This window comes from Geotrypetes seraphini, chromosome 3 (assembly GCF_902459505.1).
Source record: "Geotrypetes seraphini chromosome 3, aGeoSer1.1, whole genome shotgun sequence".
Classification (NCBI taxonomy): Eukaryota; Metazoa; Chordata; class Amphibia; order Gymnophiona; family Dermophiidae; genus Geotrypetes; species Geotrypetes seraphini.
The window spans coordinates 343,846,265-343,859,274 of record NC_047086.1 but is presented as its reverse complement, the minus strand read 5'-3'; the positions used below and the strand labels follow the sequence as shown (position 1 = coordinate 343,859,274).

Sequence of the window (13,010 nt, the reverse complement as noted above, 5' to 3'; positions counted from 1 at the left end):
AGCTCAAGGAGCAGTTGAAGAAACAACTTGAACAACTGTTACCCTCTATCTTGGCACCGCTCCTTCCGGTACCAGACCGGCCCGAGCCCCGCACCGAGCCCCCGGTGTCCACTCCTACGGTACCGGTGGACACCTCTATGCCGATCCTTTCGGCCCAGCAACTTCATGGCGATCCGGTGGTTCATTCCCAGGCCACATTGGATCCTTCTCGGCACCAGGCGGCACGGCATGCTTCTCGGGACCGAGATCGACGCCGATCGTCCTCCCCTGGTGCCGTTTCCGTCCGCTCTGGTAAATCTTTGTCCAAGACTCGCCACACCGCGCCCTCCACCCCGGTGTCTCGACATGCACCAGAGATCAGGGACCCTGATTTATGGGAGGAGACTCCTCTCGGTACCGAGGAGGATCCCTCCTCATCTGATGAGGAACCATCGGCACCCGATGCCACATCTAAACCAGAACAGTCCTCATTTTCTAAGTTTCTGAGGGAAATGTCTGCAGCCCTGTCCCTTCCCTTAGAATCTGACTCAAAGAAGTCTCAAGCCTTCCTGGAGGCTTTAGATTTCGAACAGCCTCCTAAAGAGTTTCTCAAGCTCCCCGTTCATGACATCCTACGGGAGACCTTTTACAAAAACTTAGAGAACCCCCTTACGGTACCGGGGGCTCCACGTAAGCTGGACAACCTTTATCGAGTCATCCCTATTCCGGGGTTCGACAAATCTCAATTGCCCCATGAGTCCCTTCTGGTGGAATCCACTTTAAAGAAGACTCAGGGCTCCAGTGTCTATGCCTCTACCCCTCCTGGCAGAGAAGGTAAGACCATGGACAAGTTTGGCAAGAGGCTTTACCAGAATGCCATGCTTGCCAACAGGGCAAACAACTATTCCTTCCATTTTTCTTTCTACCTAAAACACTTGGTCCAACAACTGTCTGCCCTCCAGAAGTATCTTCCTGAGCGCAAGGTCCCGCTGTTCCAACAACACATCTCTGGCCTTCTCCAATTGCGCAAATATATGGTCCGCTCTATTTACGACTCCTTCGAGCTCACCTCTCGGGCCTCTGCCATGGCCGTAGCCATGCGTCGCCTAGCCTGGCTCAGAGTTTCCGACCTGGACATCAACCACCAGGATCGTTTGGCCAACGCCCCCTGTCTCGGGGATGAACTCTTTGGAGAGTCACTGGATTCCACCACCCAGAAACTCTCGGCCCATGAAACCAGGTGGGACACCCTGATCAAGCCGAAGAAGAAGGCTCCGCCTGCCCGACCCTATCGGCCTCAATCATCTTACCAGCGGAGGTTCTCAGCCAGGCCACTCAATCCGCCTCCCCAACAATCTCGGCGACCTCGCCAACAGCAGCACCACGCCCAGGCTCGATCTCAGGCCACTCAATCCTCTAAGCCACCTCAGCCTGCTAAGCAGTCTCAGCCCTTTTGACTCTTCTCTCCAGGGCATAGCCAGTCATCCACCCTCGCTGCCTCTTCCACAGCCTATCGGGGGTCGTCTCACCATTTTCTCCAGCCGTTGGGAACTCATCACGTCGGACCAGTGGGTCCTCAACATCATCCGCCACGGCTACTCTCTCAACTTCCAGACTCGTCCACCGGACAACCTTCCCGTAGAGTCTGCTTCACACTCATCTCAAACCCCCCTCCTACTGAGGGAGGTTCAATCCCTCCTCCTTCTCAATGCCATCGAAGAAGTACCTCCAGATCAAAGGGGTCAGGGATTCTACTCCCGCTACTTCCTGGTTCCCAAAAAGACGGGAGACCTCCGTCCCATTCTCGATCTCAGGGACCTCAACAAGTGTCTGGTCAAGGAAAAGTTCAGAATGCTCTCCCTTGCCACGCTTTACCCTCTTCTTTCTCAACACGACTGGCTATGTTCCCTGGACCTCAAAGAGGCCTACACTCACATCTCCATCAATCAGAATTCTCGCCGCTACCTGCGGTTCCAGGTGCTACACCACCACTATCAGTACAAAGTGCTACCGTTTGGCCTCGCTTCCTCCCCCAGAGTCTTCACCAAGTGCCTTATAGTGGTGGCGGCCTTCCTCAGGTCTCACAACCTCCAGGTGTTCCCCTACTTGGACGATTGGTTGGTGAAAGCACCTACGTCTCAACTTGTGCTACAGGCTACTCATCACACCATCTCTCTCCTCCACCTCCTGGGGTTCGAGATCAACTACCCCAAGTCGCATCTGCTTCCCACCCAGCGACTTCAATTCATTGGAGCAGTTCTGGACACCACGCTGATGAGGGCCTTTCTTCCCTCCGATCGCCACCGGACCCTGCTCCATCTCTGCCGTCAGGTACTCATGCATCCCTCCATTCCTGCCCGACAGATGATGGTCCTCCTGGGTCACATGGCCTCGACGGTGCACGTCCTTCCTCTGGCACGTCTCCACCTTCGTACACCTCAGTGGACTCTCGCCAACCAATGGTCACAGACGACAGATCTTCTTTCTCATCCCATCTCTGTGACATCATCTCTTCAGCAATCTCTCCAATGGTGGTTGAACTCCTCAAATCTTTCCAGGGGTCTACTTTTTCATCTACCCCCTCACTCTATGATCATCACCACGGATGCGTCCCCCTATGCGTGGGGAGCTCACCTAGGAGATCTCCGCACCCAGGGACTTTGGACCCCACAGGAGCGTCGTCATCACATAAATTTCCTGGAACTCAGAGCCATGTTCTACGCCCTCAAGGCTTTCCAACATCTTCTCTGCCCTCAAGTCCTCCTCCTGTGCACAGACAATCAAGTCGCCATGTACTACATAAACAAGCAAGGCGGCACCGGATCTCGCCCCCTTTGTTTGGAGGCTCTGCGCATCTGGACCTGGGCCACGGACCGCAATCTCTTTCTCAGGGCGGTCTATATCCAGGGCGAACAGAACTCTCTGGCCGACAATCTCAGCCGCATCCTTCAACCTCACGAGTGGACGTTGGACCCTCCGACTCTGCTCTCCATCTTTGCTCGATGGGGCACTCCGCAGGTGGACCTCTTTGCAGCACCTCACAACCATCAGCTGCCCCAATTCTGTTCCAGACTCTTCTCTCCTCACCGTCTGGCTCCGGATGCATTCCTGCTCGACTGGAGGGATCGGTTCCTGTATGCCTTCCCTCCACTTCCTCTGATGTTGCGGACCTTGTCCAAACTCCGCAAGGACAACGCCACCATGATTCTTATCGCACCTCGGTGGCCTCGCCAACACTGGTTCTCACTCCTGCTCCAACTCAGCTCCAGGGAACCCATTCTCCTTCCTGTGTTTCCTACTCTACTTACGCAGCAACATCAGTCTCTACTGCATCCCAATCTGTCTTCGCTCCACCTGACAGCTTGGTTTCTCTCGGGCTGACCTCTCCAGAGAACCTATCTCAGCCGGTCCGCCTCATCTTGGATGCCTCCAGGAAGCCGGCCACCCTTCAATGTTACCATCAGAAATGGACCAGATTCTCCTCGTGGTGTCTCCGGCATCATCAGGAACCCACCTCCTTAGCGGTGGAAACTGTATTGGAATATTTGCTCTCGCTGTCCAATGCTGGCCTCAAAACTACCTCCATCAGAGTCCACCTCAGTGCCATCACTGCGTTTCATGAACCTATTCTCGGAAAACCCCTCACGGCTCATCCTCTGGTTTCCAGATTTATGAGAGGCCTCTTCAATATCAAACCACCTCTCAAGCCTCCTCCTGTCGTCTGGGACCTGAATGTGGTACTCTCAGCTCTCATGAAACCTCCATTCGAGCCTCTTGCCACAACTTCACTTAGACTCCTTACCTGGAAGGTGCTTTTCCTGATTGCCATCACCTCTGCCAGGAGGGTTAGCGAACTGCATGCACTGGTTGCCGACCCACCGTTCACTGTTTTTCACCATGACAAGGTTGTTCTGCGTACCCACCCTAAATTCCTCCCCAAGGTGGTCTCGGCTTTTCACCTCAACCAGTCCATTGTGTTGCCCGTCTTCTTCCCTAAGCCTCACTCGCTTCCTGGGGAACAGGCGTTGCACACGCTGGATTGTAAGCGTGCCCTTGCTTACTACCTTGATCGTACCAGAGCTCACCGAACATCACCTCAGCTATTTTTATCTTTCGATCCCAACCGTTTGGGTCGTCCTGTCTCCAAACGGACACTTTCAAATTGGCTTGCTGCCTGTATTGCATTCTGCTATGCTCGGGCCGGTCTCTCACTGGAAGGAACTGTCACGGCCCACAGAGTCCGAGCTATGGCTGCTTCTGTAGCTTTCCTCCGTTCCACGCCCATCGAGGAAATCTGCAAGGCGGCCACTTGGTCCTCAGTTCACACGTTCACTACTCACTACTGTCTGGATGCGTTCTCCAGACGGGATGGACACTTCGGCCAATCTGTGTTACAAAATTTATTTTCCTAATGGCCAACCATCCCACCTCCCTCTTTGTTAGCTTGGAGGTCACCCATGTGTTAAGAATATGCTGCCTGCTTGTCCTGGGATAAAGCACAGTTACTTACCGTAACAGGTGTTATCCAGGGACAGCAGGCAGATATTCTTACGTCCCACCCACCTCCCCGGGTTGGCTTCTTAGCTGGCTTATACTAACTGGGGACCACGCACTCCTCCGTCGGGCGGGAAGGCACTCGCGCACGCGCGGTGCGGCCAACTAGAAACTTCTAGTTAAAAAGGTCCGTACCGAGGGCTCCGTCGGTGACGTCACCCATGTGTTAAGAATATCTGCCTGCTGTCCCTGGATAACACCTGTTACGGTAAGTAACTGTGCTTTCTGGTGAGACCTCATTTAAAGCACTGCGTACAATTCTGGAGACCACACCTTTAAAAAGATGGAGTCAGTTCAGAAGATAGCTACTAAAATGGTCAGTAGTCTTCCTCATAAAGCATATGGGGCCAGACTTAAAGATCTCAATATGATACTTTGGAAGGAGGGAGATATGATAGAGATGTTTAAATAGCTTTATGGTATAAATGCACCGGAGGTGCATCTATTTGAATTGAATAGAAACTCTAGAATGAGGGGGTTTAGGATGAATGTGAAAGGGGGCAACTTGGGAAAAGCCTTCTAATGAGAAAGGGTGCTGAATGTGAGGAACGGCCTTAGGACGGAGGTGATGAAGACTAGAGAGTTGCGCGGGGACAGAAATCCCACCCGTCCCCGCCAGGATCCTCTCCGTCCCCACCCGTCCCTGTCAGGATCCTCTCCATCTCCACCCGTCCCCCCAAGGAATTACCTAAATCCCCGCCCATCCCCATAAAAAGCAGCAATTACTTCTGACAGGATCCTCAATTCCACAGTTTCTTTTGTGTTTGCGCTGCTGTTTTCCTTGTGGAATCTCTTTGGTGGAACCCTTTTTTTGTTTTCTGTTCAGGCATTAACTTATAAACCCCCTCTTTTACTAAGGCTGACGTGTCCATTATATTTTATGGACGAACCCTGCTTCCAAAGCCTTCCATCCCCGTGGGAGTCCCGTTGGCTAGAGGGGGTCCCCGTGGGATAGGGGGGGATTCCTGCGATCCCCGTTCCCGTGCAGACCTCTAATGAAGACAAAGACTATCTGAATTCAAGAAAGCTTGGGACAAGGTCATTGGATCTCTAGGAGAAAGGAAGGGATAGTAGATGGTATGAATGAGTAGACTGGATAGGCCATATGATCTTTATCTGCCTTCATTTTTCTATCTTTGTATTGTGTAAAAACAAGACATGAACTTTCCATGCATGGACTTTTATTATTACAGTATATCCCACCTATCCCTAAACACACATACATGCAGTCACACTAGATTTTATAAAAGCCCTTTTCTGTGTGTAAAACAGACTCTACACAAGGAAAAGTATAGCCCGTAACCTCCAATTCTATAAAAGGTGCATGGATATAGCATATTAATTATCTAATTGGCCCTTGCTTAATGCTTAATGGGCAAAAACGATCAATAACTGGTCACTAACACTGAACAACAAATTTTTTGCTTCTTCAACACGTTTGGGCGTATCTTACAGATTGTGGCTGCTGATCACGAAAATCATGTTTAAAATTATGTATCATGTACCATTTTAACAAAAAAGTACATTTCTACAATTTATAGTTATGCTTTCAGGCTGCATGCATGAAAGAAACATATAAAAACATGGAACTGCTGTTGAAGTACAACTGGAACACCTGCAGTGATCTGAAGTAATAGCTCTGCTACTTGGAATGCAGCTTGGATATGCCAAGTACTGCTGTTTTATTTGTGAACGGGAGCAGCCGGGCTAAGGAGTTGCATTACATTCAAAAGAACTGGCCACTCCATAAGAATTTGGTTCCAGGACAGAAAAATGTGGTACATGAACCATTTGATGACCTGACAGATATTTCAAACACGACAAGGTAATGCTGTGAAAAACAGGTTAGCAAGACCAGTGATGTGGTTATACATGTGTCACAACTGGGTAACAATTGTCAGGAGACATACAGGTGTGTCAAAGAATACCCACAGATAACTTTCTAATGATTAAACATGTAACCCTCATTTCAATGTATTAGTATTGTAAACCGCTTAATACTCATGTGCAAGTGGTATATCAAATATAATAAAAATCCAAATTTTTGCCTCCGCTTCACATAAAACTTGGACTGCTGAAAAATTTTGTAAAAGCAGTGAAGAATGAAGACAAAGGTTTTCTTAATCTAAGGCAGATGTTTCCAAGAATAAATGACACCAAGATTAAGGAAGGCATTTTTGTCGCTCTACAAATCAGACACACCATCAATGACAGATTCAAAAATCTGTCAGGCTGGAGAAAATTGCCTGGAAAGCATTCAAGGATATCGTTGAGAATTTTCTTGGCAGTTACAGAGCACCAAACTACGTTCAACTGGGATGGGTCCCAAAGTGACAGGCTGGGTCAGGAACTGGTTGAGTGGAAGGCGACAGAGGGTAGTGATCAAGAGAGATCGCTCTGGGGAAAGGGATGTTACCAGTGGTGTGTCTCAAAGTTCTGTTCTTGGGCCTGTTCTTTTTAATATTTTTATAAACAATATTGCTGAAGGGCTGTTGGGTAAGATTTGCCTCTTTGAGAATGATACCAAAATCTGCAGTAGAGTAGACACTCAGGATGGTGTGAATTAACATGAAGAAAGACCTGGTGAAGCTTGAAGAATGGTCTGAAATTTGGCAGCTAAAATTTAATGCTAAGAAATGCAAGGTCATGCAGTTGGGCTTTAGGGGTACAATTTAGGGGGTGAAGAACCTATGTGCATGACAGAAGAGCGGGGCTTGGGTGTGATTGTATGTGATGATCTTAATATTGCCAAACAGGTTGAAAAGGTGACGGCGAAAGCTGGAAAGATGCTAGGGTGCATACGGAAAGGTATGGCCAATAGGAAAAAGGGGGTATTGATGCCCCTGTATAAATCTTTGGTGAGACCTCATTTAGAATATTGTGTACAATTCTGGAGGCCGTACCTTCAAAAAGTTATAAAAAGAATGGAGTCTGCCAGAGGAAGGCTACTAAAATGGTGTGTGGTCTTCATGATAAGGCATAAGGGGACAGACTTAAAGATCTCAATCTGTATACTTTGGAGGAAAAAGGTGGGAGGGGGAGATATGATAGAGACGTTTAAATACCTACATGATGTAAATGCACATGAGTCGAGTCTCTTTCATTTGAAAGGAAGCTCTAGAAGGGGTGATAGGCTCCAGAGTAATCTAAGGAAATACTTTTTTACGGAAAGAGTGGTAGAATCATGGAATAGTCTCCCGGAAGAGGTGGTGGAGACAGAGACTGAGTCTGAATTCAAGAAAGCATGGGATAGGCATGTGGGATTTCCTAAACAGAGGAAAAGATAATGGTTACTGGATGAGCCATGTGGCCTTCATCTGCCATCATGTTTCTATGTTTCTAACTGGTTGACAAACTTCTTAGAGCATACAAAACTATGAAGTGCAACATGTCACTGAAGATGCACTTTCTACACTTGGACTTCTTCCCCGCAGATCTTGGTGCAGTCAGCAACGAACATGACAAAAGGTTTCACCAGGACATTACTACTATGGAATAAAGATATCAGGGCAACTGGAATCCATCAATGCTGGCTGACTATTGTTGGACACTGCAACGAGATGCACCGGACACCGAGTACAAACGAAAATCAGCAGGAAAACACAGTTCGCCATGGCTAAAAATCACAGCATATCAAGAACTTTGTGCATGAAAACATGTTATAGTCAATTAAAGATACCATTGTGTTTTTCAAAATTCCTACGTGATACAGTCAGTGGGAAATTTATTTGTGTTTTATTTTGAAGGGGTCTAACATCACCAGTCTGTTTTAAGGAAGCAAAACTTTTGGAAAAATTTGTTGTCCAGTGTAATTTGCAGTAATGCATGTGAGTCATGATCCTCTTCTATAAGATGTGCATATATAAGTTGTCTAGCATGTATGGGCGTTACGACTAGTCTAGCACACTCTTTATAGAATACTTTCATTTTTATGTACAGGATGCCACATTTAGGTGTGTGCATTTACACCTGCCATACTCATGGCTTAAGTTGTTACACCTAAATGTTGGTGTGCATAAAAGCCAGCTTATGGTTTTTGTTAATACAGTGGTACCTCGGTTTACGAGTACACCGGTTTGCGAGTGTTTTGCAAGACGAGCAAAACATATGCAAACTTGGTGCCTCGTAAACCGAGCTTGCCTCGCTGTACGAGCGCCCCCCCCCCCCGCGATCCGGCATCCACCCCCAGCAATCCGGCATCCCCTCCCCCGCTCGCGTCTAACCCCCCCCCCGTGATCCTCCATCCCCCCCCCCCCCCCCGAGCATGGCAATGACATCCCTTACCCCGACTGGGCACTAGTGCCGGTGCCCGAAGATCCTCCCTCTTCTGGTGCGGACTAGGCTGGGCGGTGCGTCGGAGATCCTCCCTCATCTGGTCTGGGCTGGGCGGGACTGGTTTTGAGCATTTGCGCATGCTCAAAGCCTTCTGGTCTCGCTCTCTCCGAGATTCTCAGATTCAGAATCTCGGAGAGAGCGAGACCAGAAGGCTTTGAGCATACGCAAATGCTCAAAGCCAGTCCCACCCAGCCCAGCCCAGAAGAGGGAGGATCTCCGACGCACCACCCAGCATAGGCCGCGCCAGAAGAGGGAGAATCTTCGGGCACCAGTACCGGTGCTGGTGCCTGTGCCCAGTCGGGGTAAGGGATGTCATTGCCGTGCTCGGGGGGGATGTAGGATCGCAGTGGAGGGGGGGCAGCACAAGAGGGGGGAGGATGCCGGTTCGCAGGGGGGGATGCCAGATCGCGGGGAGGGGTATGGAGCAGCGTTGGTGGTCTCAAGGGGGGGGGAATGGAGCAGCGCTGGTAGCCTCGGGGGGGGGGGAGGAGGTGTGAATGCAGGGTGGAAGAAGTGTGGAACAAGGCTCAGCAAGAGGAAAAGGGGAGACTGCTCAAAATGGGGAGAGGAACAGTGAGAGTGCAGGTGGCAGGGGTGGAGGTTGTATCTGGTGAATTTGCAAGGCTGTCGGCAAGAAAACTAGTTGTTTGCTGTCTGCTAGAGAAGGGGGAAAGGTGGAACCAATCAAAGCGAGTTTCCCTTACTTCCTATGGGGAAACTTGCTTTGATATACGAGCAATTTGGTTTACGAGCATGCTTCTGGAACGAATTATGCTCGTAAACCAAGGTTCCACTGTAATTTATATTCAGCATATCCTACAATTCTATGTGGATTACAAATTATTCAGGTACTAAAGCTTTTTTCCCTAATTGTCTCGGTGGGCTTCCACTCTATCTAATGTACCTCAGGCAATGGGGAATAAGTGACTTGCCCAGGGTCACAAGGGCAGTGTGGGATTCAAACCACTCTAACCACTGCACCACACACTTCCACAATATGTTAGTATTCTATAGCTGCAATTAAACATGTACCTTTATAAAATTTGAACTTGGCACACAAAATTTTGGTGCCAAACTTTATGCAACCTTTTTTTCAATTGATCCTTAAATGTCACAAAAAGGCAGCATAAAAACAGTTTTTAGAACATGACTGACCAAGTGCAAAAGACATAAGTATAGAAAATTGTATAGAAAGAGGCTGTGAATATATAAATAAATTACGAATGTTATAGGAAGAGGCTGTGAATAAATAAATCCCCACTTCACACAACAGATTTTACCAATTAGTGTTATGAGAATAAATCTTATTATGTGTTCCGTTTTGTTTTGACAGAGATGGAGTAAGGTTGGCTCCCATATTGAGCACATGGCCTCCCGGTTTTGCCTAGACTTTGAAATTCTAGGAGACTCCAGTGAAAGCATCAGGGAGCTGGTGATTAACCCATGTGAGAGCTCAGCAATCAGTCAGCGCTGGGACATGCCATTATCTTGACTAACCTCCGGGGGAAGACGAGAAATGCTCTCAAAGTCTGAAGATAGTGCCATCCAGAAGAGCCATGTCCTCCAAAGCCAAACTCTTGAAGTCCAATTGCAACATGGGACAAAGGTAGCAGCTCAAGCAGGATGGTATCCACACCTGGCTCTTCATGGTTCAAAGAGTGGGACTGAGTGTTATACTCCAAACAAACAAAGAGAACGTCTTGCCTTACTGTGGTAAACAAACGAAGAAAAAGCAAGAGAGATGTCCTAATGAACAAACAATTTATTCTTTAAAATGCGTTTTGTCCCAACAAGGATCCAAGTTTCGGCATATGTATATGTCTTCACCAGGGGACACGTGAGTTTTAAAGGTACGTTTTGAAAAAAACGTTAGCTCTCATTTATAAAGAAGATTTAGACTGGCTCTCAATAAACCAGTGCAATGAAATTCTGTGGCTCAGTGAAGCCCTCTGCAACAGTGAGCCAGAGACTTTCATTGCACTGGTTTAATGAGAGCCAGTCTAAATCTTCTTTATGAGAGAGGTAACATTTTTTTCAAAACGTACTTTTAAGAACCAAATGGTTGTGTTTTAAATAACAAATTTCAAGCTCTGGTGCTCAACTCCTAATACAGCTCAAGGCCAGATTTTGAGCTTTTTGATCCTATGTATTAAAACTCAGTGTCCCCTGATGAAGGCATATCCCTATGCTGAAACTCGGATCCTTGTTGGGACGAAACGCATTTTTAAAGAATAAATAAATACTGAGTGTTATACACCAGGACTGGATTAATTATTGGCCTATTCAGGTCAGTTACAGGAAAATCAACTCAAATAATTAAGCTAGTATCAGCCTTATGGTGCCTAACTAAATGAGCCATGATAGGGTTATGCCTGGGGTAAAACACTGTCAGGAATGGCCTCAAATAATTAAACCCTAAGACTGTTAGACATATCTTATTAGTCTCAAGTAGGGTTACCAGATTTTGGAAAAAGAGAACGCATGGCCCTACCCTGACCGCCCCCCCCAACCCCAGCCCCACACAAACCTCGTCTCTTTGGAATGAGTCTGGAGTGCATCTGCACATGTGCAGATGCGATGTGATGACGTTGCAGGCATGCGTGTGACATCGCCGCGTTGCATCCACGCATGCACAGATGCACTACAGACTCAGCCCCGATCTCGAGAGATTTTCAAAACCCGGACAAAGTGCTGGGTTTTGAAAAGCTGTCCGGATGCCCGGACAGTCCTCTAAAAAGAGGACATGTCCAGGTAAATCCGGATGTCTAGTAACCCTAGACTCAAGTCAGGGATAATGCACATGCTTCTTAGGAAGAAGACATTGGGGGAGGGGGGAAGTAATATGAAGGTCAAAGCAAGGTCAATTGCACTTCCATTGCTTTAATTTATATTTTCCTGGAACCCTCTACTAGACTAAAGCTATATTGCACATTATGAAGTATGTATATTGAGGAATGTATATAAGGGCTGTATATATCTTCTTTACACAATATATGTTGGAGATAAATAAACTCATATATATTTTAAGAGAAATAATGAAAGAACGATAGTCCTGCTGTTGTTTTCCTCTTTTTTATTTGGTCAATGAGTCTTACATTTAACTCCACAAAAACTACCGTATTTTCACGCATATAACGCGCGCGTTATACACGATTTTACAAACCGAGTATAACCATGCGCGTTATATTCGTGATCATGTTGTACACATTTTTTTTACATAGTTCCCCCCCCCGACGTCCGATTCACCCCGCAGGACCGCTCGCACCCCCACCCCGAAGGACCGCTCGCACTCGCACCCACACACCCACCCCGAAGGAACGCTCGCACCCCCGCAGCCTCCCCACCCCCCCATCATAGAGAAGCTGCCTACCGTTGTCCTGCTGCTTCCTCTGCCGGCGGTCCCGCCCCTTCTCTGAGCCCTGCGTCTGCGCTGCTTCCTCTTCCAGCGGTCCCGCCCTTTCTCAGAGAAAGGGCGGGACCGCCAGAAGAGGAAGCAGCGCAGACGCAGGGCTCAGAGAAGGGGCGGGACCGCCGGCAGAGGAAGCAGCAGGACAACGGTAGGCAGCTTCTCTATGATGGGGGGGTGGGGAGGCTGTGGGGGTGCGAGCGTTCCTTCGGGGTGGGGGTGCGAGTGCGAGCGGTCTTTCGGGGTGGGGGTGGGGGTGCGAGCGGTCCTGCAGTGGGGTGAATCGGACGTCGGGGGGGCATCAGGCTTTCAGAGTGGGGACAGGACTTCAAGGGGGGACAGGACTTCAAGGGGGAGAGGAGAGTTGGGGCGGCCAGAGGAGAGTCGGGGCGGGCAAAAGGAGAGTCGGGGCAAAAGGAGAGTCGGGGCGAAAGGAGAGTCGGGGCAGTCAGAGGAGAGTCGGGGCGGGCGAAAGGAGAGTCGGGCGGCGACGGGAGAGTCGGGGCGGCATGCGCAGTATACGGGTGTGCGCGATATATAAAAATTTCTTGACATAAATTACAGTTTCCTGCGCGCTATACCCGTGTGCGTGTTTTACACGGGTGCGTGGTATATGAGCGAAAATACGGTACAGTTGCTCTCTCATTCAGGCTCAGCACTGTTCCAAAAAGCAACCAAAAGTGGCATTTAAGCTCTTGTTCTCAGAACTGTATGTTTCTGAACACAAACACATAGC

The 13,010-nt window shown here is 48.6% G+C and overlaps 1 protein-coding gene across 3 annotated transcripts in view; it reads left to right on the top strand.

The window, feature by feature from the left end:
- GALNT14 (polypeptide N-acetylgalactosaminyltransferase 14) overlaps window positions 1-11,982 on the top strand; it is a 596,567-nt gene extending 584,585 nt beyond the window's left edge. For 2 of the 3 annotated variants that reach the window (XM_033937528.1, XM_033937529.1), the window contains exon 15: window positions 10,202-11,981. In XM_033937528.1, the coding sequence (XP_033793419.1) occupies window positions 10,202-10,360 (159 nt within the window). In that variant the 3' untranslated portion in view covers window positions 10,361-11,981. Of the gene's footprint in view, window positions 1-10,201 lie in introns of all 3 variants that reach the window. The other variant, XM_033937530.1, reaches the window with a different exon arrangement.
- The last annotated feature ends 1,028 nt before the right edge of the window (window positions 11,983-13,010 follow it).